The sequence below is a fragment of the Cygnus atratus genome, chromosome 6 (genome assembly GCF_013377495.2).
Source record: "Cygnus atratus isolate AKBS03 ecotype Queensland, Australia chromosome 6, CAtr_DNAZoo_HiC_assembly, whole genome shotgun sequence".
NCBI lineage: Eukaryota > Metazoa > Chordata > Aves > Anseriformes > Anatidae > Cygnus > Cygnus atratus.
In genome coordinates, this window is record NC_066367.1 from 36,403,426 (window position 1) to 36,430,830 (window position 27,405).

The window sequence follows — 27,405 nt, forward strand, 5'->3', positions numbered from 1 at the left end:
TGGTAAACTTCCCAACACTCAAAGAAAGAGCAGCTAATGAAATGTAGCGTGAAGGAGACAAAGAATCGTTGCTGAACCACCTAAGCCTAATTTTACTTCAGTCACAAACTATAGCGTTCCTTCCTATGAACTTGTTTCAGCTCCTCTTTGGGGCAGTTAGAAACTTTCAATCCACCAAGAGAAAGGTAATAGACAAAATAGTTTTGATTGCTGCAGTTCTGGAATGAATTAATGATTTCGTCAATTTTACAGCATATATTCATCAAAAGCTTATTTAATAAATTAAAAAATTAGAAAGTTGCTGCTTTCTTACTCTGAGTAATCTCCTCAAGAAGACTATTTCCAAACATTTAAAAGAAAAGTGTATTTTACAATAGGAAAAATAAATATACCACATTTCAAATCCATTAAAATATAAAGTTCTGGTTACAGGCGCAACAATCTGCCTAATTAGTTTTGCCTAATTAGCAGGATGCTCTAACCTCTTTAATAAGACTTCTGTGGACAGAATGTTCCATATTGGTTATCCATCTGAGGGAAAACTAAACAAATACTTCTGGAGTACAGCTAATAGACCGAGCATGGTCAGGCTTTGTGGTCAGAAGGCTGCTTGTATGGTCTGGCACTTAATACTGGCAATCTGCACAGAGACGAAATACTCTACCTACAATGCACCACAGCTTGCATTACAACCCCCTTGTAACACTGGCGTTTTAGAGACGACATCCAAGATACTACAAGCAAGAGTTAATAAAGTTACGGTTTTAAATTCCACAGCATGTGCTGGGATGGAAATCAAAAGAAACGAACACACGTATAGTCTAAAATGTACTGCGCAAAGGTGAGTTAAAGAGATAATGGGAAGACAAATACCAAAGTGATAATGTAACAACCCCGAGCATGTAGCACAGTCAGGTTTTGTACCTTCCTCTTCATGATTCACTCATAGTCAAGCAATTAATAGGCAACAATATTATCTTTGACTACTATCTCATCCAATAAAAAAAAACATTCCTGTTATTACTGTATCTCGACCACATAATGCAAAGACTACTGGCTAAGAGAAATGCAGAGCCTCAGCAACATCTGTGGTCAGCAGCAGATGTCTGAGGCAAGAAAATTCAGGTCCCTGTTTTGTTAGGAGTTTGCAGAACAGCTGCTGACCTTCATCCCAACAGCTGAAATATCCTTCACACAGCCTAAAAATGCAGAAAGCAAGCAAGCATCTCAAACGCTCCTTCACCCAAGCTCTGAACATGTTGGTCTTGCACCCACCAAGGGATCTCTTGAAGGCAGAGAAAAGCTACTAGATCCTTCAGTATCTAAGAAAACTGAGCCATATGCATAAGAAATATAATTGAAGAACAGTCCCTTGGAAAATGCCTGCCAGAGACACCATGAATCCTGTCTTCTAATATGACTGAACCCCAGAGACCCCATGCAATTCACAATGTCTATGACCTTCCATACATCTGTTAATGCTGGAAAACAGCGTTTTAGAAGTGTCCTGTTTCGAAACTCCTCTCTATGACACCTTCCTAGAGATCCTCAGTCTTGGGTAAGACCTGAGATCTGTGTCTAAAGCACTTAAGACCTGAATACCTCAAGAGCCACAGAAACTACTTAAGTCTGATTCAAAAGTAGCTTGGGGCCACAAGGTCCTCTGCAAGGCCTGTGTGAAATCTCATGAGAGTAAGCACTACTGTAAACCAGATTCAACCCATATAAACTTGAGTAGACATTAACGTTAAGTCTAGAGCAGACAGCTCTGTAACTAAGTCCCCTTTCATACAGGGCCTCTTGACTGGTATCTTGAAGGCATCATCAAAAGTGACCTTGTAAAGACAAAGGCTCGTTCTAGAGGATTCTAGTCAAATGAACTTCTCTCCCAGTCAGGATACTGATGCTCTGTGAAAGTAACAGAGAGAAAAGGGGAAAACAGCAGGGTCATTCAGCATGCCCTGTATGATACCAGGGCAGGCATGGAGTTGCTAATTGCTCCTAGGATAACCACGGGTCATACTAAGAGGTGCATCATGCCTGATGGCGAGCTCAAGTTCCTCTCAAAGCATCTACTGATTTTCAGGGAGCTGATCAAAAAAAAAAAAAACTCATTTAGATGCTGTTGTTTCATTCTAAAGTCAAAAAAAAAAAAGAACAAGCAAGAAAAAGGCTAGTCTAGTACCAAAAACAAAAATTACTTTGCCAAATGGGGCAAAATAGTGAGGCTGGTTGTAGAGAACCCCTGCACTCACTGCCCATCACCACTCTACCCATTAACTGCAGCAGCCTCTGCCAGTGTCAGGATGAACTGGACATCCTTGAAGGAAAACAGGGCTAAAGCGCACATTCCTTTTTTTGTCAATGGCTACAAGGCAGACAGAAGTTATGTCTGGCACTGTAAACAGTATGATGTAGCGTAGTTCCTTCAGAAATAACATCTAATTTTGGCTCATCTACAATTTATTACAGGACAGCTATAACAAGAGAAATTTGCCTCCTAAAGTTAATTTAGGAATCATTTCTCTCCAAAACAAAATAAATAAAATAAAAGATAACTTTTTCATTACAGTTTCTCCGGAAAATTCATCTCATCTTCTTGCATAATTTTAGTATCTTTAGCACTATTTCTCCGAATACATTTGGCATATAAAATTTTTAGCTGCTGCTATGTTTCTAACAAAATTGATTACCAGGAAATTTCTGCATATGCACAGTTTAAAATAATTCTGTTCCTCGGGGTTTAAACATAGAGATGTCGCTATGTATGATAACTGTTTCATGTTTAGTGAGTTACAACTATTCTGTCACAAGTATGAAATGCATTTTGCTCACAAAAGCCAAAGGCACTGTCAAACCTGCAGCACTCTGCAGAAGAGTAGGAAAAAATGCCTGCAAACTAACTGCTACTAGATAATGGTCCCATTTATCATTCTTAAATTCCATCTTTAATTAAAAATGGGATATTCTTTTACATAAATAAAAATTGCAGATATTCTCGAATTACTCCTCTTTTTTTTTTTTTTAAATTCACCCATATGTAATATACATAGCATTATATGCATTCAAAAATGTCTTCATATAATAATACTCCACGGAAAAGATCTTTTCACATTCCAAATAGACACACATCTTCATTATATGCAAAATACATTATGTTTAAAAAAATCACTCAAAGAAAATACATGTTAACAAGACTCATAGCAGGAATACTGCTTAGCTGCAACAACAAAAAAAATAGTTGAAATAATTTTTCTACCACTTTTTTTTAGAATAATTTACATTTTGGGTGTTTTTTTTAAACCATTTTATAAATCATTAAACATTTTAAGTAGTTACATCAGGTGAAATTGGTGTGAGAAATGTTAGGCTAGATATATCTTTCTATATATATCAGTCTAGATATATCTTTCCTCCTAGTAATTACTAGAAACAGTATGGATAACAGGTATAAATTCTTCCAGTAAGCCATCTGAACAAAAAAAAATAAAATCACGTATCTACTTTTGATGTTGTCTTGTGTTGTTTCCTTCATTCTTTCTTAAAATTGCTATTATACAGAAACATAAGGTCCAGTGCGCAACAAGTAAAATTAAGAGAGCTAAACCAATAAGTGATGAACAATTCAGCAAGGTTATAAACATAAACAAAAAAAATTAGTGCTCTGAAATGGAAAGCATTCTTTAAAATGACTGTGTCCACTGGACCATCAGAGTATATGTGCAGGAGGGAGGGAGGAAAAGACAGGGACAAAGGACAGAGGCAAGAAAGGGAAAAAAGTGTCCAAGGAAATAAGGAGATTGCAAAAAATCTTCATTATAAAATAAGGAGAAGCGCCTTTTGGTTGCTATTTGTCAAAGATATTCAAATGAACAGACAATTTACTTAGGTTCTTTTTTTTTTTTCCCAAGGTAAGGTAAATTAATCATCATAATAAATCAAAGCATACCGATAGCAGGTATCATACCCAAGACACTTGGGCTTACTAGCGGAAGAGGGAGGAGGAGGCGGCAACAAATTGATCAAACTACAGTTTGGAGGAGTCAGAAGTCCATATTAAATTTAATGCAGTCCAACGCACCGTCATTTGGCATATAATCAAACTACAGGCTAGGTATACGCTGCATATTTATTAACAGCATCACAAATCACAAAGTCAAGTATTTTATGGGTCGGTTTAGATCAGCATTTCAGTTTGATTCAGAAGAGCATTTATGGAGCGACTCTAACCACCACCCTCACTCACTGCACCTCAGCTCTCACCAGAGTGGTCTCCAATACCATGAACTGGGTTTTTTTTTAGATGAAACTAAACCAGGAGGAGATGCTTCTGGAGAGCATTTAATACACTCAGGCCACCTCTTATGGACATTCAGTGCACAAGAAGCAGGGGACACTGAATAAGGCACCGCATGATATTGGCCCAGGAGCACCGCTTTGCCCTGCAGCACTACCAAGCTGCAGCACTTGTTAACAGCTATCACCAGCCTACATAGCCACATGCAGGTTACAATCCCTTAAACGGCTGTAATCACAGAGGAACTGAGGAGATAAACCCAGAAAACACCCTTCAACACATTCCCTGGAGTGACCTACCTAGCCTTTCTGTATCCCAACGGCTGGCTCAGCACGTTCAAAACGCAGGCTGCAACTCTGGGGCACCCCAGCAGATGCTAACAAACACTCCAGAACTGCATGACCGAGCTGTAGGAGTACTGGTTGTCCTCCCAGCCCGTAACACCCACATTGGTGCCCACGGCAGTGGGATTCCCTGTAGGAAAGGCGAGTGGCTGCTGGTGCAACATGGGCTGCCCCGATGGCGGCCCTGGGCTGGCGGTGAGGCCTGCCCATGGTCTGAACTGGCTGACACAAAAAAGAAAGAAATAGGGTAGCACTCAGGGCCGAGCAACACCAGTTGTTAAATGCACGAAGAATGCAACTGCTCAGAAAGCCTGTTTTGAAGGCTTCTCTTTCCCTACACCACTTAAGTAGCCAGTACAATCTGCTGCCAGAAAAACATCCTGTGACAAACTGTGAGATGAGAGAAGTGACCATATGAACAAATATTTTAAATCATATCTGCATTCCATTTAGAAACCCCCAGCTTCTGAAAGGTTTAACATTGCCATGATGAGTCCAGGATACCTCCTGTGGTACAACTGGACGTTGCGTCCAGCGGCCCTCCAGATGCTCCGCTGCCTCACGCCTCTACTCCGCACGGCAGCAGCCACCCTGCGGCGGATCCGACCACAACACGCCTCCCGCCAGCAGCCCTCACGGCTACAGCTCCTCTTCACGTTGGCTCCACGCTAACCTTCCTAACTAAATTCTCGAATTCTTGGGCTGCTGTAGACTGGCAGCTGAAACGGCCCTGGCAACCTGAAGCGCAGCGCTCTGAGTTTCACAGAAAGGCGACCTTCGGTGCACAGGGGTCAGGATAATGCTCGCAAAAAGAAAACAACATCGGTGTTAACGGAGATCTTCTCCCAAACTGTTTTGCTACAAACGGTTTGCATTACATAAAATCTCTTTTATTATAAATAATTCACAAAATTCAGCAAAGCTGTAAGTACCCATTAAGAAAGCTAGTTATTTATGACACCAGAATATAAAGCAATAAATCCAAATCATGTGCAAACCAAGTACCTGACAAAATTTGTATCACTTGTTTTATAGGTACAAAAAAAGAGATTAGGAAAAAAGCAGCATAGAACAACAGAAAATCAGGATTTTTCTCTTTATTAGATATAAACCAGAAGCTGTTTCTTTCCTCTTGGAAGATCAAATTAGTGTTACGGACTAAAATGACAATGAATTCTAGAAAGTATCATATTCTTTATAATATAGTACTGTATATATTCGTTATTTGAAAATAGAAATGTAATCTATAAGTAATCTAGAAATAAAATATATGCACAGCAACCATTTAAAAGGACAGATAAAATACTCATTAAAATCCTAAGTGCAGAAATACCGAATCATAATGCACAATTTCATTACATTTTACTGCTAGCAATGTAAATATCAATTCTCCAGGTGATTCATAAAATTCATTTTAGAAAGAAAAATAAGGATTTCCCCAGGCACTCAAGAACATAAAGGAAAAACACATGCTACAGTTTGAAAAAACAGACTGTTCTTTCATTGTCTCATCAGAATATTTTTCTGGAATTTCAGCAAATATTTTACACTTCAAACGGACAACTGCCATTTTGCATTAGCACTGTCTATAGATCATGCACCAATCGCAACTAGCTTACTTCCCACTCCCGCACCTCTCGTTGCAATTGTGTTAATCATTCTCATCTTATTTGTGCCGAAGTTGAGATCATATATACTTCCACTGACTTCAAAGGAGGGAGCCTTGATTTAAATTCATCTAAACCCCCTTTTAACTATCCAAATTGTGAAACTGCTTAATAACGGCAGTGTAGTTAAGAAAAATGCACGTCGGGCAAATAATACTACTAAACTTTTTTGGAGACAAGTGTGCATGTGGGGGGGGGGGGGTTTACACACCAAAAAAAATGTAAAGAAAACCTGTCACTTTTAAAATGAATAGCTACCATCTGCCAGGATTTTATCTGAGGCAAAGTTGATTAATGCAAAGTGAATGTTTAAGATCATATTGCTGCCTGCCTGAATAAATTTCAGGTAGTTTACTTACAAAATTATTTGTCCCGTTTCTCAAAAGATTTTTTTGTTGCTGTCACTGGGTGTCATGTGTCCTCCCCCCCCCAGTTTTACACAGCCAGACCCAAGAATAAAAACATTCACTCTCAAAACATCGCAGTGCACAAGGGCTTCAAGCAGCAGAACTTTGCTTCTGGCTGCTCTGCGCCGCAGCAGCAAGGTAATTAATCTGCCCAACAAAGGAGAGCCCACCTCCTTCACCGACTTAAGAAAACTTTCAGGCAGCCTCTCCGGGATACTGAAAAGTAAAATTTTAGCAGTCCAATCCTGAGCAGAGACAGAAGACAGCAGTGGTATTATTCAATGTATGAAATGACTGTGTCCTGAGACTTTACTTAAGCCTTTTACTGGAGCAGTAACCTTAATTTACACTGTCTACCCATGAAAAAAATAATACTAAACAGATTTTTTCTTTTGTCAGCTTTAACAAAGCATGGATTTATATTAGCGTTCTGATAAAAATAATTCTCAAATACATTAGATTTTACACTCTTCTGAAGAAGTTTACTTTAAGTGGTAACATTTTCCAAAGTTTTCGGAACAGATTTGGGGCGGTACTAAGCTAACAACACCGAGCCCCGTTCTGCACGTACGTCCCCACGTGACGCGCGCTCAGCATCAGATGGCCTCCAAGCTCCCCGCAGCAGAAAGGAATTCACACCCCTTATTCAGGCTGGGACAACCTCCATTATCCGGGGCTATAAAGTGGAGGGTATCATCTGCGACACGCTGCGGAGCTTCGTGCGCTTCCATATGGACGTATGTGCCCTTCGCATACGCTCTAAGCTGGCTGGACAGGAGCCAGCTCTGGTCAGAAGTCACCAAGTTGTTTCAGCTCGGTACACGGTGCCTGTGTCTTGGATCTCGGTAGGGCTTATTAGTTGAGGCTCAACACGGCGCCGGTAGGGCCATATGGCCTTCTGGTGCGCCGCTAGCTCACAACCAGCTAGTTCAAAGCGTGGGCAGAAGGAATGTCTATGTGTTTGCACAAGCCCATGTTAACTAACCTTGGCGAACTCAACGGATTTTTTTTTCCTAAAAAAAATAAAAAAGGAAGAAACGAAATCAAGTTTAGTGCTAATGAAATGAAAGAAGTAATGACCCTTTATTCGGCTAAGGAGTGTGAATGAGGAACTCGGGATGAAGCATCATCTCCTACAGCCGTCTGTCAGCGAACTTTGTCCCTTAAAATGAAGGGGATCTATGATTCCTGGTACATCCCTACAGCAAGGTAAGCACACTGTGATTTGTACCTACCAGCGAGGCTATAGAAATGAGGAAGTTACACCCACGTTATTTTTAATCAAAGATAGGACCCAAGCCCTGTCTTCAGGGGGTACCAGCTACTTCATTTAGTCGCCTTATTTCTCTGCCCCTTTGGGTCACCCAATCAAAGTACAAAAGATGGTTCACAAACCTATTCTCTAGGAGCATGTTCCAACTCAATCTGGCATAAATACACCATTCACACACACTTCTTAAGCTCACAATGAGAAGGGGAAAAAAAAGGATACCAAAATCAGGGTCAACTTTTATTCACCTACATACAAAAGCAAACACACCATCAAATATGCAAAAATAAGTATCGAGTATAAACTTTTCTAGGTATGTGGTTATATTTCATTTAACTAACATACTACTACACACACTATTACCTGACCCCTACTAGGGCCAAAAGCTGGGAAGACCACTAACCTGGGGAACATGATTCCTCTTCCCACAGAGAAGATGCCCGTATTTGACATGCAGACATACAGACAGAAGTGTTCCAGCACAAATGGGCATCTGTGTATTCATCTTTAAAAGAAATGCCTGAAATCTGACTGCCTTGCTTCAATTCTAATCTTCAACTTCTTCCCCAGGACTTACTACTTACAGGTTGTTTTTTTAAAAAAGAATATATTTAGAAGGTACCAAGTACTCGAATTTACTAATGCTCACCCATGCAAGTTGTTATGTTTTCGTGGGATTGCTCGTACACTGAATTACTCACTGGAATACAAGATTACAGGATCACGATCAGAAAATGTTCAACGTTCAACACCACCAGTTCGTCACTTGGCAAAGAATTCAGTCTATAATAATGCATGCTTTTTTTTTTTCCTTATAGAACAGAATGAAAGCATCAGATCTGAAACAATCTTTAATCTGGTAATCTTAAAATATTATTTAAAAAGCAAAACAAACCAACGCACACACATCACCGTTATATACTCTTGGAATGTGATATACATTGCCCACCACCACACCCTTCAAATTTTTTCAGAGCTCTATTAATTGAAACAATGATTTTTCTTCTCTTTTGTAAAATGTAAAAGGCATAGAGTTTGTCTTTAAAATATAGTTGTCAAGTATCAGGGGGTATATATATACTAACATTTACCCTAGAGGTATTTCAGGGCAAGAGTTTGTTACAAATAAAATCTTTATTCATATGAACAGCTACCTGGGGGGCAGTACTGACTGTAACACAATATTTTTTTTTTGAAAATAATTTAGCAGTACTATTAAAACAAACTGGAAGCTACAATGCACTTTATGTTTTCAAATCAAAATCTTGTATTCTTTTTTGTATTTGGATCACATTTTCTACAGAGAATAGCCTCTATTAAAACAAAAATGTGTTCTTCTTGTGTGTCATGTTGATTGTTTTATTATTTTAAATTTGTAAGTTATTTCATGGTAATAAAGATTAAAATTACAGGAGAAAGAAAAGCAACTAATATTTACCTTTTCATGAAATGTTTTAATATTCTCAAATTTGAGAGCTTTCCTTAACTAAGGAAAAAAATATCTAAAAATCTTTTTTGTTAAAGGCTTCTTCGAACCAGTGAAAAGTCATTATGTGCTATGGAAAACAATTTTCAACAAGATCACACATCTACATTTATCAGAGAATTTAAGCTGTCTGAAGCAAGCTGGGAGACAAAGCAGACAACACATCGGCCCCGCAGCCTGCAAGCAGCCTGACGGAGGAGGTCACGACTCTGTGCCGGACCTCCCTAATTTATGGAATAAAGATGCTAATATTCCTTCAGCCGATAACAAAATTCTGGGGTTGCCGCAAAAAGTTTTCTACAAAAAGCAGGCAGTAACACTGCCCTTTTTCAGCCTGTTTCAAATGCTGCAATTTGGAAATTGTCACCTAGAAAAGGCTGCATTGCTGTGACTCCTGGGGTGAAGGAGCGTAACGCAGGACTGCATCACAACTCCCAGAGAAAAATTTCACAATTTCTCAGAAGCCAAAAATTTGGAGAAGAGACAAAACCATCTTGCTCCTACTACTCAGACAGAGATAGCGGGGAAGTGGTAGAAAGGAGAGATGAGTTGCAGAAGTCCTTGTCTCCTCCCTTTCCGACAGGAGGCGGCTCTGAAAAGCTGCAGTTGGACCACGCGCATCAAACTCCTCGTCCTAACGTAGCCCCCGTACAGACACCTCCTTTCCAATCAGGGCAGTAAAGAAAAAATCACGTGAGTCTCTGCAGGGCAATTCAAGAAAGCTCTGAGAAACGCTCTGTGGCTCTAACACATCCCTCTCTATATTCGAGCACATTAGGTTTACCAGCTATGTATGCCACCTAGAAAAAGCTGCTTACAGGCTGCTGAGTTTAGGGCACGCATTGCGTGGTTGATCTTCCATACTCATCGGGGCATCTGTCCTCCTTTAAGGAGATGAATGAAGATGGGAGGTGGTTTAACAACACACAAAGAAGCCATGAAAATAGACAAGAACATTATCTGGAGAAACACAGCACAGCCTTTACATCAGGGAAGCAATATAAATCTGTGCAGTGCTGCAGATGAAATCCTAAGTCTGTGACACCTTCCAAAATACGCGTGTTCCCCTTGAAGGGTGAGGATATAACTCCCTGCAACAGTCTGGGTAGATCTCCTCGCTCTTCAGGGGAACATCACTCACCGCGCACCGAGACATCGGCTGCACCGCTCGCAGCAGGAACTTGGCCACCCCGGGTCTCGCTCGAGGGAGTACACGTCTGTTCTCCGATAAATAACTATTTGCAAGTTCATCACAAACTCACCGGTCACTGCAGAGTATCTCATTTTAACATCTATCATTGTTCAGCTCATGTTCTGCTTCAAAAGCACTTTTTAAGGCTGTTACTCAATGCACCGAACCTCACTTGGAAAGTAACAAGGCTGCCTTCTTCCCATAACTAGCTCATATGAACAGAAGTATCCGTCTTTTAAAAGGTATACATACAGCCATATGCTGTATACATAGAGCAAAATTATCAGGAGAGTTTGCATCAGTATTATTTCTCCCACAAACCAGCAGCTTGAAATAAAGTACAGCTGGAAAAGTAAAATTCAGTCAGGCGGCACAGTTACCAGGAGCGTTTGCACTTGAAATATTTGTGACCTTTCTGTATCATGAAATGCACAAACAGAAACAAGGTATTTATGAAATGTCGTACTTAAAAAACATCACTTGGAAAAGAAATTCTTTTTGTTCTACAAATAACGTCAATGTTGTAAATAATGTAGATTTGCTATTTCCCACTACCTCACAAGAAGGTTTAAATATTTAAATGTGTAATTCAAAACATACACTCCTGCCAGTTTGATAATTTCATCTTCACAAGCAAACTACTGCCTGGGAAGCAGATCTTAAATGGTTACTAGCAAGCCAGAAATAAAAGAATCAATGTTAATTTTAATCAATAATTTTCTAGTAGGAGAGAGTAGTCAGCCTCATTAGGTTGTAGTCTGATGCATTTATGCTTTCAATTTAATAAAATACTTGAAACATTCAATTACAAAGCAAACATTAAAAATATGCAAAGTAGAAGGTACCTCTAATCAGTTTTCCTCTCACCAGTCCTATCAGCCCTTGTTCCTAAAATTTTATCCCGCAGCTGAGGATAAGGTACATATCCTTTTTTAGATACTGCATCTTTGTGAACTTTGACTATTTGATTCTGTCTAATCAAACCCTAACAGCATCAGCAAAGAAAAAAAGCTTTCTTCTCTCTAAGATGCACTATTGGTTTGATCAGATTTATTTGTTGTCAGTAAAGGTTATATTTGCACATAAGTCTATGACAGATTGCAAGTTTATTAACTTCAAGTGAGTTTTCAAGCTGCTGGGTTCCCCCCCCCCCCTTTTTTTTTTTTTTTTCCTAAAGTCATCATCATTCCCCCCCTTTCCCAAGATGTGGGTTACTTGACAAATTGGAGTTAAGTTATCTTGGGTCAATGTAACTGTAAGTTAAACTAATGAAGTGTATGTCTATGAGTGATGTCTGATTAGTTTAATACAGTTAGTGCTGGACAGCTTGGGCTGCTGACCTTGAAGGAACACAGATAACATTGCGATGCGTTGGAGGATGTGGTTGTGATACAAGACAAATTTACATAACAGTTTGTCATATATACTCCTCCAAAACAAAATTGTTGCAAAAGAAAAGCAAGATGAAACCAATGATAAATACCTTGTGCGAGACAAACGGGAAGAATAATTATAATGCTTGGCTTGGAACAGCAGCTTATTTGAAACGCAAGCCAGAAGCAGGAAGAGAAAAGGTGAACATGTGTACAGTGTGCATTCAAAAACAGACTGAACACTGGGTTGGGGAACCCTGTTCAAATGCAGCCTTCTACACCACAAGATATACTCCTGAGAATATTACACTCCTTCCCTGGTCTATTATGCCTACTTGCTCCTTTCTGGAGTAACAAACACCAGACCCAGCTCCAAAGCCTAACTAGCTCACTCAGGTGTACCTGCAGCCCTGCTGAAGTTAACTTTGTGGCTGAAAAGAAGGTGATTGTGCTGAAACGTCCCAGAGCACCAACAGTGCCTCTCCACACAGGTGCAAAGTCAGCCAGGTGCTGATCTACAGCCGAGGCCGTGGTGCTGTGCACCCCAGTGGTGCACGCACTGCACCGTGCACGGCGGCGCTGCCTCGCAATCATCTCACCACATCTCAACTGATCAGGTAGGGCAAGCAAAATTACTGGTTTTAAAGGCAGCTTGGTTCTGGAGTGACTGCTTCTCGCTCTGTGATAGCTATCTGTTGACCTAAATAGTCTACTTTTATCAGCCCAGGTTCTAGCTGATAGAAATTTGCCACTTAAACACATAATTGACATCTACAGGTGCCGACACATTACAGAACCGGACAATCATTAAGATAAAATGACTCCCTTAATCCTCTAGGTCAGCCAGAGTAGTACACCCTGATAAATCAGACTTGCTAATAGATAAACTGGGAGGGCAAGTAAGGAAACTTGCAGTGTTCACATCTGTGCCACCTTTCAACCAAATCAGTGAAAAACAGTTTAAACCCTTCCTTATTTCTGAAATCACTTGATAATTTTAAAATAAAATGTACATATACATAAGTAGATATCTATACGCGTGCATTCTTGGAGACTTTAAAGGACTAGGAATGCAAGCCAAAGTATTTTAAGAAACTCTAAAGCACTGTGGTAGTTTCCCATATTTATACCCAAAGAAATCAGAGCAAGAAGACCAACTTGTTACTGTCCACTGCAAGTCTCCATCTGCCTGTGCACATGCACTTGCATGCACAGAACTGAAGATTCAGCTCAAGAGACCTTGTTAAAGGCCTCCCTGTAATTTGAGCTTTGAGGTTATTCAACTCCTGTGTTACCTGTAATTTGGATTTGTTGGCACCGTCTGCATGAAATAAAGGGCAGCAGTCCGTGCTTTCCAGTGCCACTTCTTGGCAGGGAGCGTACAGAGCACGCATTCTTCTTTCAGCTCTTCCTGAAGAAGATCTATCAGCTGTTTGTGGGAGCCCCCATAAAAAGCTTCAATGAGAAGAACGGTCATCTTCCTAGTGCTTCACTTCTGCCTGGAGTCTGGAAATGACAACAGAGAAATACTTTACTGTAGAAATACCCAGGTTTTTATTTTGTTTGCTTGCTTTTTGTTTTTAAGTAAATAATATTGGAAAAAGCAGAAACATATTGTGAGGCCTTACAGTGCCTTCATTTTTCCTCTTCATATTAGGTTCATGGGTTTACTTCAAAAAATGGTACTTAATTATAATGACAACATTATCACCCCTACTAGTTTCAACCATTACAAAGTACCATTTGAAATTTTAAAGGAACCAGAATGTGCAGGACTTAAAAATATGGTATTTGTTTTGTTTTCAATCAAATATTTAAAAGTAGCTTTACTTTACACACTCATAAATACATCATTCTTCAACAGACTAGAGGACATGTCCATGAAATGCTTTCTATTCACTTTTACACAGGTTTAACCCTTTTATTAGAAGTAGGAAAAGCTAAAGAACAATTCAAACACATTTCAGGCAAAGCAGACCGGGGCCAGGGCTCAAAGGAGCCTGCCTGGGACCGGCAGTCCGAGAACCTGCCTGCATCCCCTGCTGCTGGAAGCACCCTGGAGCAACACACTCGGACCCCAGAGGAGATGCAAACCACATTATTTCTCAGTGCTCCAAAATGGCTGGAAGAGAACAACAGTGCCGGCTTAAGGAAGCTCTCACACACTCAGCCACAGGGCTGCTGACAAACAGGAAGCAAAATGTGTTGCCCAAAGTGAAGGGAAAGACGAAAACCCCGTGACTATTGCTCATGTTTCATGAGTCACGCACTTGGGGTACTGAAAAGCTGCTGCTCAGATGCTCTGACCAACACCACCAAATACAAACGCTGAAAACAAAACCCTGAAAAGTATTTACCATCCGTGACTGCCCTTCTGATGATTCCCTTCTCAAAATACCCTGACCAGGGAGGATTCTCCACCAACTTATTTGCTCGGGCTTCTTGTTTGATGCTGCATGTTGTGACCTGTCATTTCGAGTGGTTTCAGACTGTAATTCTTATCTTCTCAAAGGCTCTGATGACAAGAAGTGAGAATTCGGTAAAGAACTATGTACTCCCCACAAATTCTCAGTCAATCTCAAATCTCAACCTTGAAATTTAGTTAAAATCAAGTTCAGTTGTATATATATACACAGATAAACGATATTTTTGTCCGTGATCAGATTTTAGAAAAATTGAAAACTACAAGTGACTTGCAGCAATCAAAAGATCTGCTAGCCAGCAACAAAAATCCAAATACTAAAGAAATTTAATTAGAAGACAAAATATAAGAGACCTCCAGATAGATTGGAGCCACTGGCCCATCAGTGTGCAAGATAAAACAGCGACATCGAACTTGTGGGTCATTACAGATCAATGAGCAAGAAGAAAAGTATCCCATGTTCATTCCTATCATAACACAGCCTGGATTCAGGTTCTAATTTGTTCTATTACTCACTCCCCCACGCTGCTTCAGATACATTATTTTTTTTGACAAATATGTTCCTTTCAAAAAGGAAAATAAGCATCTTCTGGAAGCAGAGACTTCTCTTCAGTTTGGAGTTTGCATCTTCACAGGTAGCAAGGCAGATTCTGATCTCTTTTCCACTGACCTAATTTCAGAATCACACTTTTGAAATCACTGGCGTTTTCTGAATTCACAATGATGCAACTGAAATCCTAATCCCTACTCCAGAGCCCTTCTGGAACAAGCAGGGTAATAACTGCGATACAAACACAGGCTGTGTTCAGAATATGCACTATTCACCTACAGAACAATTTGCAATTAATTATGCCACGCTCGTCATCAAACGTCGCTGAAAATGTAACTCAAAGGAATAGAGGGAAGCATTTTTGCAAATTCAGCCCCCCTAAAAAAGGGGTGCAGGAAGGGCTGTAAATGTCACTGAGTCAGTCACTCAGTGGGAATGAGTTACCGTGAATTTACCAATCATTAGTGGTATCAGTAATAAAGGAATGTGTTCATAAACTATCTGATCAAATTACACTTCATCAGACTAGTTCTGAAACCTTTTTTTTATCACCAGCTTTAGCTGAATCGACAATGTGCTCTCTGATTTTCTTCGGCAGCACTTCTCGCTGAACTTCCTCACTGGGACAGAGCAAGCATGCGTGCTGACAGGAGAAGGCTTCTTTGGCTCTCACGTTTCCTTCTTACGGATCCTGGCACTTCCTCGGTCACTCTGCACTTATCTTCCTTCCTTTACATCTATTCCTTAAAGCATTTTGCAAGTATTACACAAACGTGGCCATACAACAACCTCCTTTTGGCTATTTACACCAAGAACCCTTTTTCCCAACAGGATGCCCTTGGGGTACATGTTAGGTAGCTCTTGCAGGATCCTAGTGTCATGCAACCTACATGCAAAATAGGCTGTAATAATTTCCATCTTGTTTGATTTAGTAAAAACGTTACATAAAGAGCAGTATATGGTGGTGTTTTGTTTTTTGTTTTTAAGATGCTACTTAAATATGAAACTACTAAACAATGGTGGCAGCACAATACATGTCGTGGTTACTTCAGGGGTTGACTAATCTGCAACAACAAAAAAGCCAGCCACTGAACTGCAAGTTTTAAAAACATACGTTGATAATGCAAAGGAAATTGCATTATACATAACTAGTAATTCCTTGTATTTAAAAAGTCACGGAGGAGGCAGGACAGAGTCATTTACCTCATATTTCATCCACATGGCTTCCAGTTTTGTTCACACACAAAAATAACATCTATTATTTTTGCTTTATTTCCCTTACCCTAGCCAAGTTAAGGTAAATATGTACTATATGCTCCGTGGAGGTCTCAAAAAGACACAGATGATAAATGGCCTGAGAACATTCACCGTATCTGATGGAATGTGATCCTCAATTAAATATAAATCACTCCAGGTATTCTTTTACCCATTTCAAAGAAAACAACAAACGTTAGAAAAACAGAACTGCTTCCCCTTTCCCATTACAGGGCTTCCTCTCCACGGAGCCAGCAGCTCAGCCCCAGCCTCGGGAGCACAGCACCAGGGCGCTTGCAAAATGCCCTGCACTGCATGTACCCCATCCGCATGCTGCAGCACCTTCCTCAGGACAGACGTTAACAAAAACCAGCTGGGATAAGAAAAGGCTGCTAAGCAGTAACGGTGTTAGCTACGTGACTATTACAGAGGTATGGTAAGGTGCTGATAAATTCAGGTACCTCGTGAGACTTCTCGTAAGTCAGTCAGCACCTCTCAGTGATGCTCGTCCAGGACTTTGTCACTCTGCCACAAGGTGAGCTGCTGCAGCAAAACAGTAAGTGTTGGACTCGCTGCAAGTCCCTAAACGGGCCCGTTTGTAAAAATGAATACATAAATTTCTATTCTATACAGAGCAGTAATTATTTATTTTAAAGGCACGGAAGAATTAACTGTTCAACTAGCCACAGAAACCATCACTTCATTTTAAACTCTACGTAAACACCAACTGAAGTTGTTTTTTTTTTTGTTAACCAGCCTAGGTAGAGAAAACTCGTCATTTTCCATGATTTATTAAGGAACATACATTCGCTCTGTCTTAGACACAGAAGTGTGGTTTCACAAGCATCAGCACCGCTCACATCAGGAAGCCATAATTAGCTCTGTTCGTTGACGTACTCAGACAACATAAATTACAGATCGTGTGCAAATAGCTGTCCAACCAAATAGTTGAGCAACAATCCAAAACCAAGGGAATAACTGTTAATATATTCCATAGGTAGAGAGCTGCTATTAGTTACAGGAAATAAGGTATACGGTTTCAGTAATGATTGTTTCAACGGTCACAGTCCCACACACATGAGAAATTTATTCCACCGCCGTATCCAGAGCACACTCAGCTGGCTACAAAAGCCAGCAGGTATGCGTTGTGTACATAAACAAACCTGCAGCCTTTGATGATTTCGGATAAATATGCTGCAATGCCTATTACGGGTAAAACCTTTCAGTGCTCCACGTCCTGGTGAGATGGGATTTCCCAAAGGGCCACCACCGCCGTGCCCCCTGCCCCGTCTGGCTCCCAGCCCCGCACCGTACACACACGCAGGGCGTAAGGCTCGAGGCAGCGTGCACACAGTAACCTACATTGAAAGCGGCCGCGGTGCCCTCCTACTCACGGCAATGACTCACAGAAACCCCGGAGCTGTACCTTTAGCACAACTGCATCTTGAATGTTTGACCAAAATTTAACTTGTATTTACATCACCCAAAAGTACCGGGGGTAAGTCATTACTGAACTGTACATCTGCACCAAGTGAGAACGCCACTTGATTTATCTTTTATATAAATCACCTGGAAAAAGTAAGAAATAGCTACTTCTTTTGAGAAAGTGGTAAACCAGAACTGTTCACCTTTACTTGGACATCTGCAGCAGCATTAATCTGCTGGTGACACCCAGAAACCACACTTTGACCCATCCACCACCTAAGAGCTGCACGCACCTACACGACTGCTACCCTGAAGGCAGGCTGCACTGCACCGCCTGCTTTTATTTCACCAAATACTCAAATACTGAATTTTATGTCACTTTGCTTACGATCTACGTGTATGCTCGTTGAGACTGTGTTCGTTACACTGGCAGTCAGCTCCCAGCCAAAAACCCAAGCAGAGTGACTAGGGGAAAATGGCACAGTCCCAGCAGTCCCAGCCAGGTAAGTACTCCCAGCTGTGAACTCTGCCTCAAAATCCCTTTCAGGATCAAGCTTATTCACCGCCCTTATTTGAAGTAGTTGCTTAAAGGACTGCTAACTCATTCTTCTATGGGCTATTTTAAGACGCGCTGTAAAATCAGCTGCTTGTAATACGCTTCAAAACATGCAGTTAATTGTTAATTTTTAAACTCGCTTTCAAAGTAAGAGCTTTGCGGGTCCCACTCTCGTGCTCGACAAGTCGTGCTCTCACACGTGTGAGTCACTTTCATTCTGATGCAAAACCCACATGGATGGCTACTGGCAGACCACTCATAGCGCACTTACAGGCTCTACCACCAGTCCCAATGACAAACTTTTAAGTCAAGTTTTTAAGTTAAATATATTTTAAAAGATTTTCTACGTTTCAAGCTTTTCTGCAGTATTGCCTTCCCTCTGGCAGCAGGCAAAGAGGTGATGTACATACAAATCACGTGGCTGGTTCAGGGCCCAGCAGACTCCTCCATCTCACAGCCTATAGGGTTCTTATTTAAAACCTGCTTTTCGCTATTGGAGTGACTGCGAGCAACGCAGATGCAGAAATATCCCACCCCAGAACAACAACTGTGGATAATTCGTGTTCAGTACCAGAGGCTACCATGACAGCAGAGGGGATGGGATGAGTAACCCTTATGAGTACGACTCCTCCCCAGCTTCCTCATCCCAAAATTTGAGACCAGCCGCTAGCAGTCAGAAGCTTGCCTCCGTCACAGGCTGCAGGCCCACCATAGAAGAACCATGCACTAAGATTCGTAAACTTTAAGACTAAATTCCTCCCAAATCCACAGCATGACTTCAACTTCTCCAGCTTCTAAGCTGCGTCCCCCATAGGAGCACCTTGAGGACCACTTGTTTGACACCCGAATCCCTGCTCACCTGCTGACAAGTGGCAGCAATCCACGGCTTCCTAAAGGAAACGCATTTGCTCTTGCAGCCTTTATTCTTGCTAGATTTCAGCAAGATATTGCAAACAGTAGAATTTTAAAAGCATTGTGATCTTAACCAAAAAGCACACTGTGAGGATTGCAGGGCTCGGTTTGTACATCTGTGCTTTCAGCCCTGAAATACAACAGCAGGACTCAGAAGTTACGGTTTAGAGATGTCCCACAGCTGTTAATCTGGAGACACCCTGACACAAGGGACTGTCATGGCTCCTTTTGGGGGTTACATATTTAAAAAGTAGCATGCTGTAAGATCTGTACGTTATCCTGAGCATGCTAAGTAAACAATGCTGCTATAAATCCTTAGGAAAAAGCTGTTAATGCACATGCAGAGTATGCGTTTTAAAACTCAGTATTTTCATTTCCATCGCTTTATTATTTTATCTATATAAAAGCACTAGTGGCCTTCATCATTTCATGCTGTTATTTTTTTCTTTCAGATATGAGAAAGCAAGGAAGTTTAATCATCGACATTTTCTCTTTTCACCTTCTTTCTTGACATAGTCTAAGATTGTCATGAGTACTTTCCATCTATACTTCTAGCCACCCTCAATCAAAATCTTTGAAGATCTTAATCTGTATCACAAAGTAAATTATTGCTTTTTTTTTTTCCAGTTGAGAAAAACATCTGTGCATCACATTTATGGTTAACTCCAAACCACACACAGCCCCACTGCCTCGGCGGGGAAGTACACGTCTCCCTTTGGAGCACAGCACTCACAGGAAACAGTTGCAGGAAAATTTCACTGACCAATCTCCTGATTCGCATTACATTGTGAACAGCAATTACAATACACAACTTGGTTTGCGTGTCTCTAACTGACCTCCTAAGTAGTGTACGTGAAACTAAGTACTATTCGGGGTATGGCACGAGGGTAACCAAACACCACCTGCAAACTATTTTTGCACGTACAGCCTGAAAAAGACAAATCAAATATTTCTGGTATTTAATTAGCAGAAAGCTTTCTTGATTTCTAAGCCAAAAGAGAATGGGCAAAGTCAAAGAAGAGGTGTGATGGAGAAACAGGGCCCAGGCTCTGCTGGGGAAATGACCATAGCCATAAGGACCCATTGCCAGCACACAGGATTACTCTTCCATTGAGTCTGTTCCTATTCCTCCTTTTAATGGTCCCAATATATTTACAGAAGTATACATGAGTTCACTACACAGCACTAGGTATTGAACAATCAATCATCTTCACAAAATGTTCTGATTTTTGGGTAGCTCATCATCCAGTAACAGGCTTTTCAAAAGCAAAAATAATAGATCTAATAAGAGAATATAACCAGCAAATGCATGGTTAGCAATTGTAATTGGTAGAAAATTAGTTACTCTGATTTAACAGTTAATTATAAGCTCCCATTTGCCATGTAACTCAAAAGCCTGGAATAGCGATAACTCAGTTTAACAGAGACTGCTAATGTTGGTTTACGGCACATTGGTTTTACCCAACTTTTTTGGACTGTGTTTATGACTCTTGAAGGCTCAAGACAGTTTTCAAGACTCATCTTTTTCAGTAGTGTACTTATTGCTATAAATTTGATAACATCTGTGATCCTAAGCCTTCCATTAGGTTTAAATAGATGAAAAACTTGATTTAGAATTTCTCTGAGTGGATAGGGAACTAATAGGTGTGGTAATGGGAGACGTAGCGCTATTTTTAAACTTGACAGGAGACATATTAGTTGCTAGTTCCCTATTACAGAAAAAGCACCAGGCTGGTTAATAATAGGCTGGCACGTTGAAATTCCTCCAATTTATTAGGAATATGATGAGAAATGGGCTCCACACACTCTGGGCTTCAGACCAGTTTTTGTATAGAAAGGTACACATTACAACCTGCATTTGTATCCAGTTTAAGCACATAGATACTTTTAAAAAACTACATGGGAACATTTTAATTATATTTGAAAAGTTTTGTCTATAGTTCATATTAGCTAATTAACTGAAAGACCAACCGCGTGTTAGAAGCCACCATTAACTGCTCTGCATGCTAATAAAAGCATCCTACATCAGAAAGTTTGTTTTCTACAGTAAATTGGAAGCGGTAAAACCTTAAACAATAAATACTGAATTGTTTCTCTATCATGGCAGTTTGGGATTTATTTAGCCCTTTAAAACACGCTTCTTGTACAAAAGCTGGGACTCCAAGAGTTAATTTAAACATTAGGCTTGGTAGCCTGAGATGTTTGGCAGCAACTTTTGAGTGGGCACAAGCCAGATTTATTTTACAGTCAGGAACTATCCATTTGAATATGTGATGAAAGGATCTGCATCTTCAGTCACACCTTGAGTCAATAAAAAGGATGGGATGAGTTCTACTGTCAGCTCTAGTTCTGCTGTGAAATCTGGGAGGAGTCCCCCACAGAGAAGTATTACTAAGGGACAAACGTGTCACTTCACAACACACTCCAGTAAGGTTACTTCAAAACAAAATTCAACTGTGGAATTTTATTCTGGACCCTAACGGGTGTGCCAAATGTATCTGCCATTTTATTCACATAAAAACCTGCAACACAAACAATTTAGTGTGATAATCATGCGGATTTGGCCAACCTACAAAATGCTTACCTAAGAGAAGAGAATAACTCATCAGATTTTCATTTGTTTTTAAGAAGCAACATTAAAGTATTAGATCTTCGCAATAGTCTGGATGTGATGTTCTTCCAATTCATAAAGTAACATTAAGGCAAAAAAAAGTTAACTATTAAGTACAATTTGAATTCAATAGAGGAAACAATTTTTGATCTTCCATTCGTACAACTCTCGCCTTTTCAAGAGAGCACCGAAGCAACGCTTCGTACTACAACCCTACGAACACAGGAATACATCTCATTAACTCCTGTCCAGGCAGGATCATGTTTTTTCTTTCAGAAACCACTTGAAAACTCTCAGATTCAATAGTAAATGTCACGCGACATCAAAGGGGGACTTCATACAGCCCTAAACATATTTTTCCATTTTAAGAATATTTTTTCCTATTTCCAGCTTCGCATACAGAAAGATATGTTACCCGCATCGATTTATAAATCTAGTGCAATTAGAGTTGCCAACTTTATTTAGTGGCGCAGCATTATGTTTCCTGTAAATAATTGCACTATAAAGTCTAGACTAAGCCCTCTGAAGGGGCTGAGGCAGTATCAAAGGCTTCGGAGCACATCCAAAGCACGTTCCGACAGTGCACTGCAAGTGTCTACCAACATCGCCGCTGACACCAGGACAGCCAACCTAATGACTTCAGTCAGTTGTTTTCGTTCACTTGGCCACGGAGCCTTCGGAGTCTGTGAAAGGCCTCCAAGGATTTGCTTAAAGCAATGCAGAAAAGCAGATTCCTGCATTTTATTTTGCAGTGAAAGTAGGAGAAATGATAGGGGTCTGCCTCCTCCGCTGGGAGGTACCTATGGATATACGTATCACAAGAAGCTGGAAAACACTGCCACGAATTAAAGTAAGGCTGTCTGCGATCATCTGTCAATTGAGATGGTGAACATTTCAGGAAACACTTCTTTTCATGAATCAAAGCAATACACAAGCATCTCAAAACAGTCTGTTTGGGAAGCTTATTTTGTAAACAAGCTTAGGTTCTACATGATCTTTAAATACAGAACCTGAAAAAGGAATAAATAGTCATGTCTGGGGGAAGCCCTAGCAGACATGAAGCATGAGTGGCTGCTTGTAGCGCCGCTGCAGGTAACAGCAAGGCAAGGACATGCACAGAGGATGAAGAAGCCTGGCCATCAAGACATAACATTTTTCCTTGAAGGTTATCAGATGGCTGGAATTAGAAAAGCACCATTAAAAACATTACTATCTGAAAGACCTTGCCTTAAAAACTTCAGCTTTGTTGCACAGGACAAAAACTGGCTATAGCATACGAGCTGCACTGCAGTCTTCAACGAAAAAGCTAAAACCAGTTTTATTGGATTTTCCTTCATTATAAATAATGAACCCATTAGTAAAATTCACATAAGATTTTAGCTTTAGTGTCACTTGAGAAGCACTTTTCTACATGTCTAAAGGAGTCTGAAAAGCATTTACCCTGCCTCTGAGTCAACTGGCCGTGCTCCAAACACTTTCGTTCTGAAATCTGAAAATCCTTATCAAAATTGCACAGCTTCTTCAGCAAAACCAGAGTGACAGTCGTGCACAAGCTATCAAACTTTAACCACCGAAGAACCCAGCAGGCTCCTCCTGCAAACAGGTACAAGTTTAAGAAGTGGGAATTTAAAATGGTTTGTAATGGCCATGGCTACTGTGGTGCAGGGAAAAAGCATCTCGACTTGCGGAGCTCAGATGAAGGAACTATTTTAAGGTCATTACTGGGAGATCCAACTGAAGTTTAGCCGACTATTGGTAGGTGCTGTTACTGACATTGCTGCTACTCTGAAATGCCAGAAATAACATTGCAAGCCACCGCGAGAATACCGCTCACACCTCATAGATGTGAGCTCTGTGCTTATATTGACACTTCTTCGTTTCAAAGTCAAAGATCACAAGTTTCACCAGCAAGTTAGAGATCTGTACCGACTCGTGCTAAGGAGTTAACAACTGTGCAGTTCTTCTGGCCACTTGAAAATTTTTGGCAGGAACATCAGCTAAAAATTCACAGCAGCCATAAGCACCTCTTGTAGGCCTGAGGAACAACAGCAGCCACACGAAAACATGTCAGGTAGTCACCAAGACTCAAAACAGTCCTAGCAAGTGCTGACCAGAAATTACACTGACTTGCCAGTACTCCTGCAAAACCTGCGGTGTTTATTGCTGCTCTAGATGAAAGCCACAAACTGGTCATTGTGGAGGGTTTCTGCCCCAATACACCAAACACTGAGACAACAAAAACTTCTTGCCTATTAACCAAGCCACAGAACAGAAATAACATGTTAAGGTGAACTGGAATCATTTATATAAAATAAAGCTTAAAAATGGAAAATATAAAAACGCAATCTTAAAGTGTTTCTTTGTCTTTACTAGAACTCCAGTGGTGAATTCAGGTACCAAGAAATTTCAGAGTTGCCTTCCAGATGATGAAGGAAAACAGTTGTGAAAGGTTTTCCATCTTCATAAACTTCTGCCCTTAATAGCTACAAGAATTGCTGTACAGGCCTTTATTACAGATGAAGCAGTTCAGCTCGTTCTGAGCCTTATGAGATCTGATCTCCCCAGCCCTGTTCAAGCTGAGGCTGGCCCCACAGAAATCCCCTAGATGTACACACTTGAAGGATAGCACCTTCATCACTCATTTAAATCCCAAGTAGCTCTGGAAGACGCTTCGCTCTCCCAGTTTCAGTACTGGAGATACAATTAAGCAAAAGGGGAAGGGGGCAAAACAAGCAGAGGATGTTTGGTCTGACCACAGCCTGATGCTGTGCTCGCACAGGTAAGTTGCCTCCAGCAAATATATGCAGTGTAATGCGATGCAAACGGGGTATGCAAATGAAGCCGTACCAAACAAGCGCTTTTGGAAGAGGAAAGGAGTTATTGCCACCTATCTGCATGGAGCATGCATTAGTAACTCCCGCTAAAGAGACCCTAATCCAAACGCCGTCTGTACATCTCAAAACGGCTACGAATCTATTTGTGAGGTGCATTCAAATGCGGCAAAATGAACAAAATGTGTTTTGCATGCCAATATCCTTGGAGAGGGCAATATTCATGCGAGCTGATTCAAGCTGCCCTGAAGAGTTGCAGCACTCTGCCTTCCTCCCGCAGCTCTGAATGAGCACGGACAAGAGATCCAGAAGCGATTCTTCCTCGAGTCTATAGGCAGCTGTTCTTCGCACTCATGTGAGTATTTTCTTGGGCATTGCAAGAATGAGTTGGAAAAAAAGTCTGCCTTTTTTCTTTAAAGCTCTTTTTCTTCTCAAGCTGCGTACCCCACTTGATGTTTAGCGTACTTTGAAAACACACGAGGTACTCAGCCAGCCGCTAGGCATCAGCACACTGAAGGTGTGTAATGGGTGCCGAACAAACGCAGACCAATTCGCATGGTTTTGCTTATTTATAACTGCCACTTACATACTGCTGACATTTGTAACGCCTGCCTGTGGTGACACCTGTGATGTTGCTGACACACCACTACCTTTGTAAAGTGTGTGTGTCTACAGGCACCGGCAATTCTAAGAAACTTGCTAGCAAATATACACACCATTTCTTTTGACCGTAACTATAAAGGTTGTTTTTAATACCACACTACACCGTGCTGATTTTGAAGAGGAAAAAAGCCGAATTTTAGTGAGGTTTATCCCCCCTCCACTGATTTTCTTATCATTCAACAATAGCTCAGTTGATTACTTCTGTGCAAAATTTTCTTCTGACCATATTACTGGGTTGTTAAGAATTATTCTGTATCCACATGTACTCAGACATGCACAGAATTTCACGCGCTTGTTACCATTATTGTTGCCTGTTGACTTCTATTCTGAAGTCTACGGCCTCTAAGAACCACATTGACCCTCCTGAAAACCTTGACAGAGTTTGACAACAGAAGTACTTGGTTTGGTTTTGTTAATGTAAGTAAACTACAACAAATTCATCTGATCATGAAGGAGATAAGGGACTAGAGATGATCTATACAACTGTTCCCAGTCAATGGAGTCCTAAACTATCTTTACAGGAAAAAACCACTACTAGATCTACGTAGGTATTCCAATTACCAGCTAACTGTAAGAAAATGCTTGGATCTGATAAACAAACCTGATGATAATACAGCTTCTAGCCAAAAATTTGCAATTGTTTTAAAATATGCTTTAAACAACAAGATGTAACTGTTCCATCTCCTCCCTCCAACCCCAAAATCATACTATACCTTCTGCCCAGTGTTTCTCATAATTAACAAGAGCTTTCATTCATCCACCTTCATTCAAAAATGCCAAAGAGCTTAACAAACAATTAAAAGCCTTATAACACTCCTGTGAGGGAAGTAGGTGTTGCTTTCTCTACCTTCCAGATGTGAAAACAAATTTAAAATTGTCATTTGCACAACTTTCCAACAGCAGTTTTATAGTAAAGCCATGAGCAGAAGCAAGGAGCAGTGACTCCTCAATTCCCTCCTTCCAACCACCAGAACACACACGTGCTCTTTTAAACTGGTAGGAATTTGATTGCCATTTTACCACACATGAAAAATTTTCTTTCAAACAACAGTGTTAATTTCTCATTAGCATGAATCCTAGTAAGAAATAAGAAAACACAAATACGTATTTCACCCAGATTGTACTTTCATTATTTTGTTTTCTTTCTGAGATGAAAATTAGATGAAATTTTGTATCTTATATTAGTATCATTCTTCATCTGGTTAGCTGATGAATTCCATCCTCAGAAGGAATATCCACACTTCTTGAAACCATATGAACTGTTTCTCATGACTGAATCCCCTATTTCCTCTTCTCATGTATGTTTCTTAATGGCTTCTATTTCTTATTCTTTTACCTTCTTTTCTAATTATTTTCTGTTGTAATTATCTTAATCCTACATCATCTTTTTTCCTTCTTTAATTTTTTTCAGTTACATGATAAAGGATGCACCTATAAAGGACAAACAGCATGTCAGCTGCTACCTCGAGGAGATGCATGATTAATCTTGTCTCAGACTCTCCTCACTGTCAACTTTTTCTTGCATATGGACATCTGCACCATCCCTCCTATCTGCCTGGTCTACACTCTTAAATGTTCTTCTCCTTCCCCATCCTGCTTCACTCTTCAAACTTCAGTTTCAATACAATCCCTTCTTCACTGTTCCAGAAGCACAACTTCACAGCTCCCCTGGCCTTATTTTCCTCACCTAATCTCCTGCCTCACATCCCCATTAAATCTTCTTCACTCAAATTGTCTCAAACACTTTTACAAACAATCTCTTACACTCTCCTCTTACTGCCTTCTGTACCACTACAGAACAGGCTTGTACCATCCCATGAAACTATTTCTACGATATATTCATTCATTAGTCCAAAAAGCACGAGAGCCCAACCTAGTTTTAAAAATGCTAAAATCTTTATCATGAGCCTTGCTGAAAAAGCTTCATTCCTCAAAATCAGCCAAAGATTTTTGTATGTTTTCACAAACCTAACCTACCTGTAAGTCCATAGAAGTGGCAGCCTGACTCTGCTGTCTTACAAGTCAAGCTGACATCATTAATAACTGTTTGTGAATAGGCATGTACACCACTCAAGTTAAAGAAACAGCTGTTAAAATAAAGATTTTTTGACAAAAAGAACAGTACATTTTTCTGGAAGAAGATTT

The 27,405-nt window shown here is 40.4% G+C and overlaps 1 protein-coding gene across 45 annotated transcripts in view; it reads right to left on the reverse strand.

Moving 5' to 3' along the window:
• Nucleotides 1-27,405, reverse strand: part of GTDC1 (glycosyltransferase like domain containing 1) — a 182,005-nt gene that overhangs the window by 110,660 nt on the left and 43,940 nt on the right. For 40 of the 45 annotated variants that reach the window (XM_035556002.2, XM_035556016.2, XM_050711498.1 and 37 more), the window contains one exon: nucleotides 13,332-13,542. In XM_035556002.2, coding sequence (XP_035411895.1) covers nucleotides 13,332-13,513 — 182 coding nt within the window. In that variant the 5' untranslated portion in view covers nucleotides 13,514-13,542. Of the gene's footprint in view, nucleotides 1-13,331; nucleotides 13,543-13,664; nucleotides 13,677-14,066; nucleotides 14,214-14,393; nucleotides 14,552-16,723; nucleotides 16,742-27,405 lie in introns of those variants that run through there. The other 5 variants (XM_035556007.2, XM_050711496.1, XM_035556010.2 and 2 more) reach the window with 5 other exon arrangements.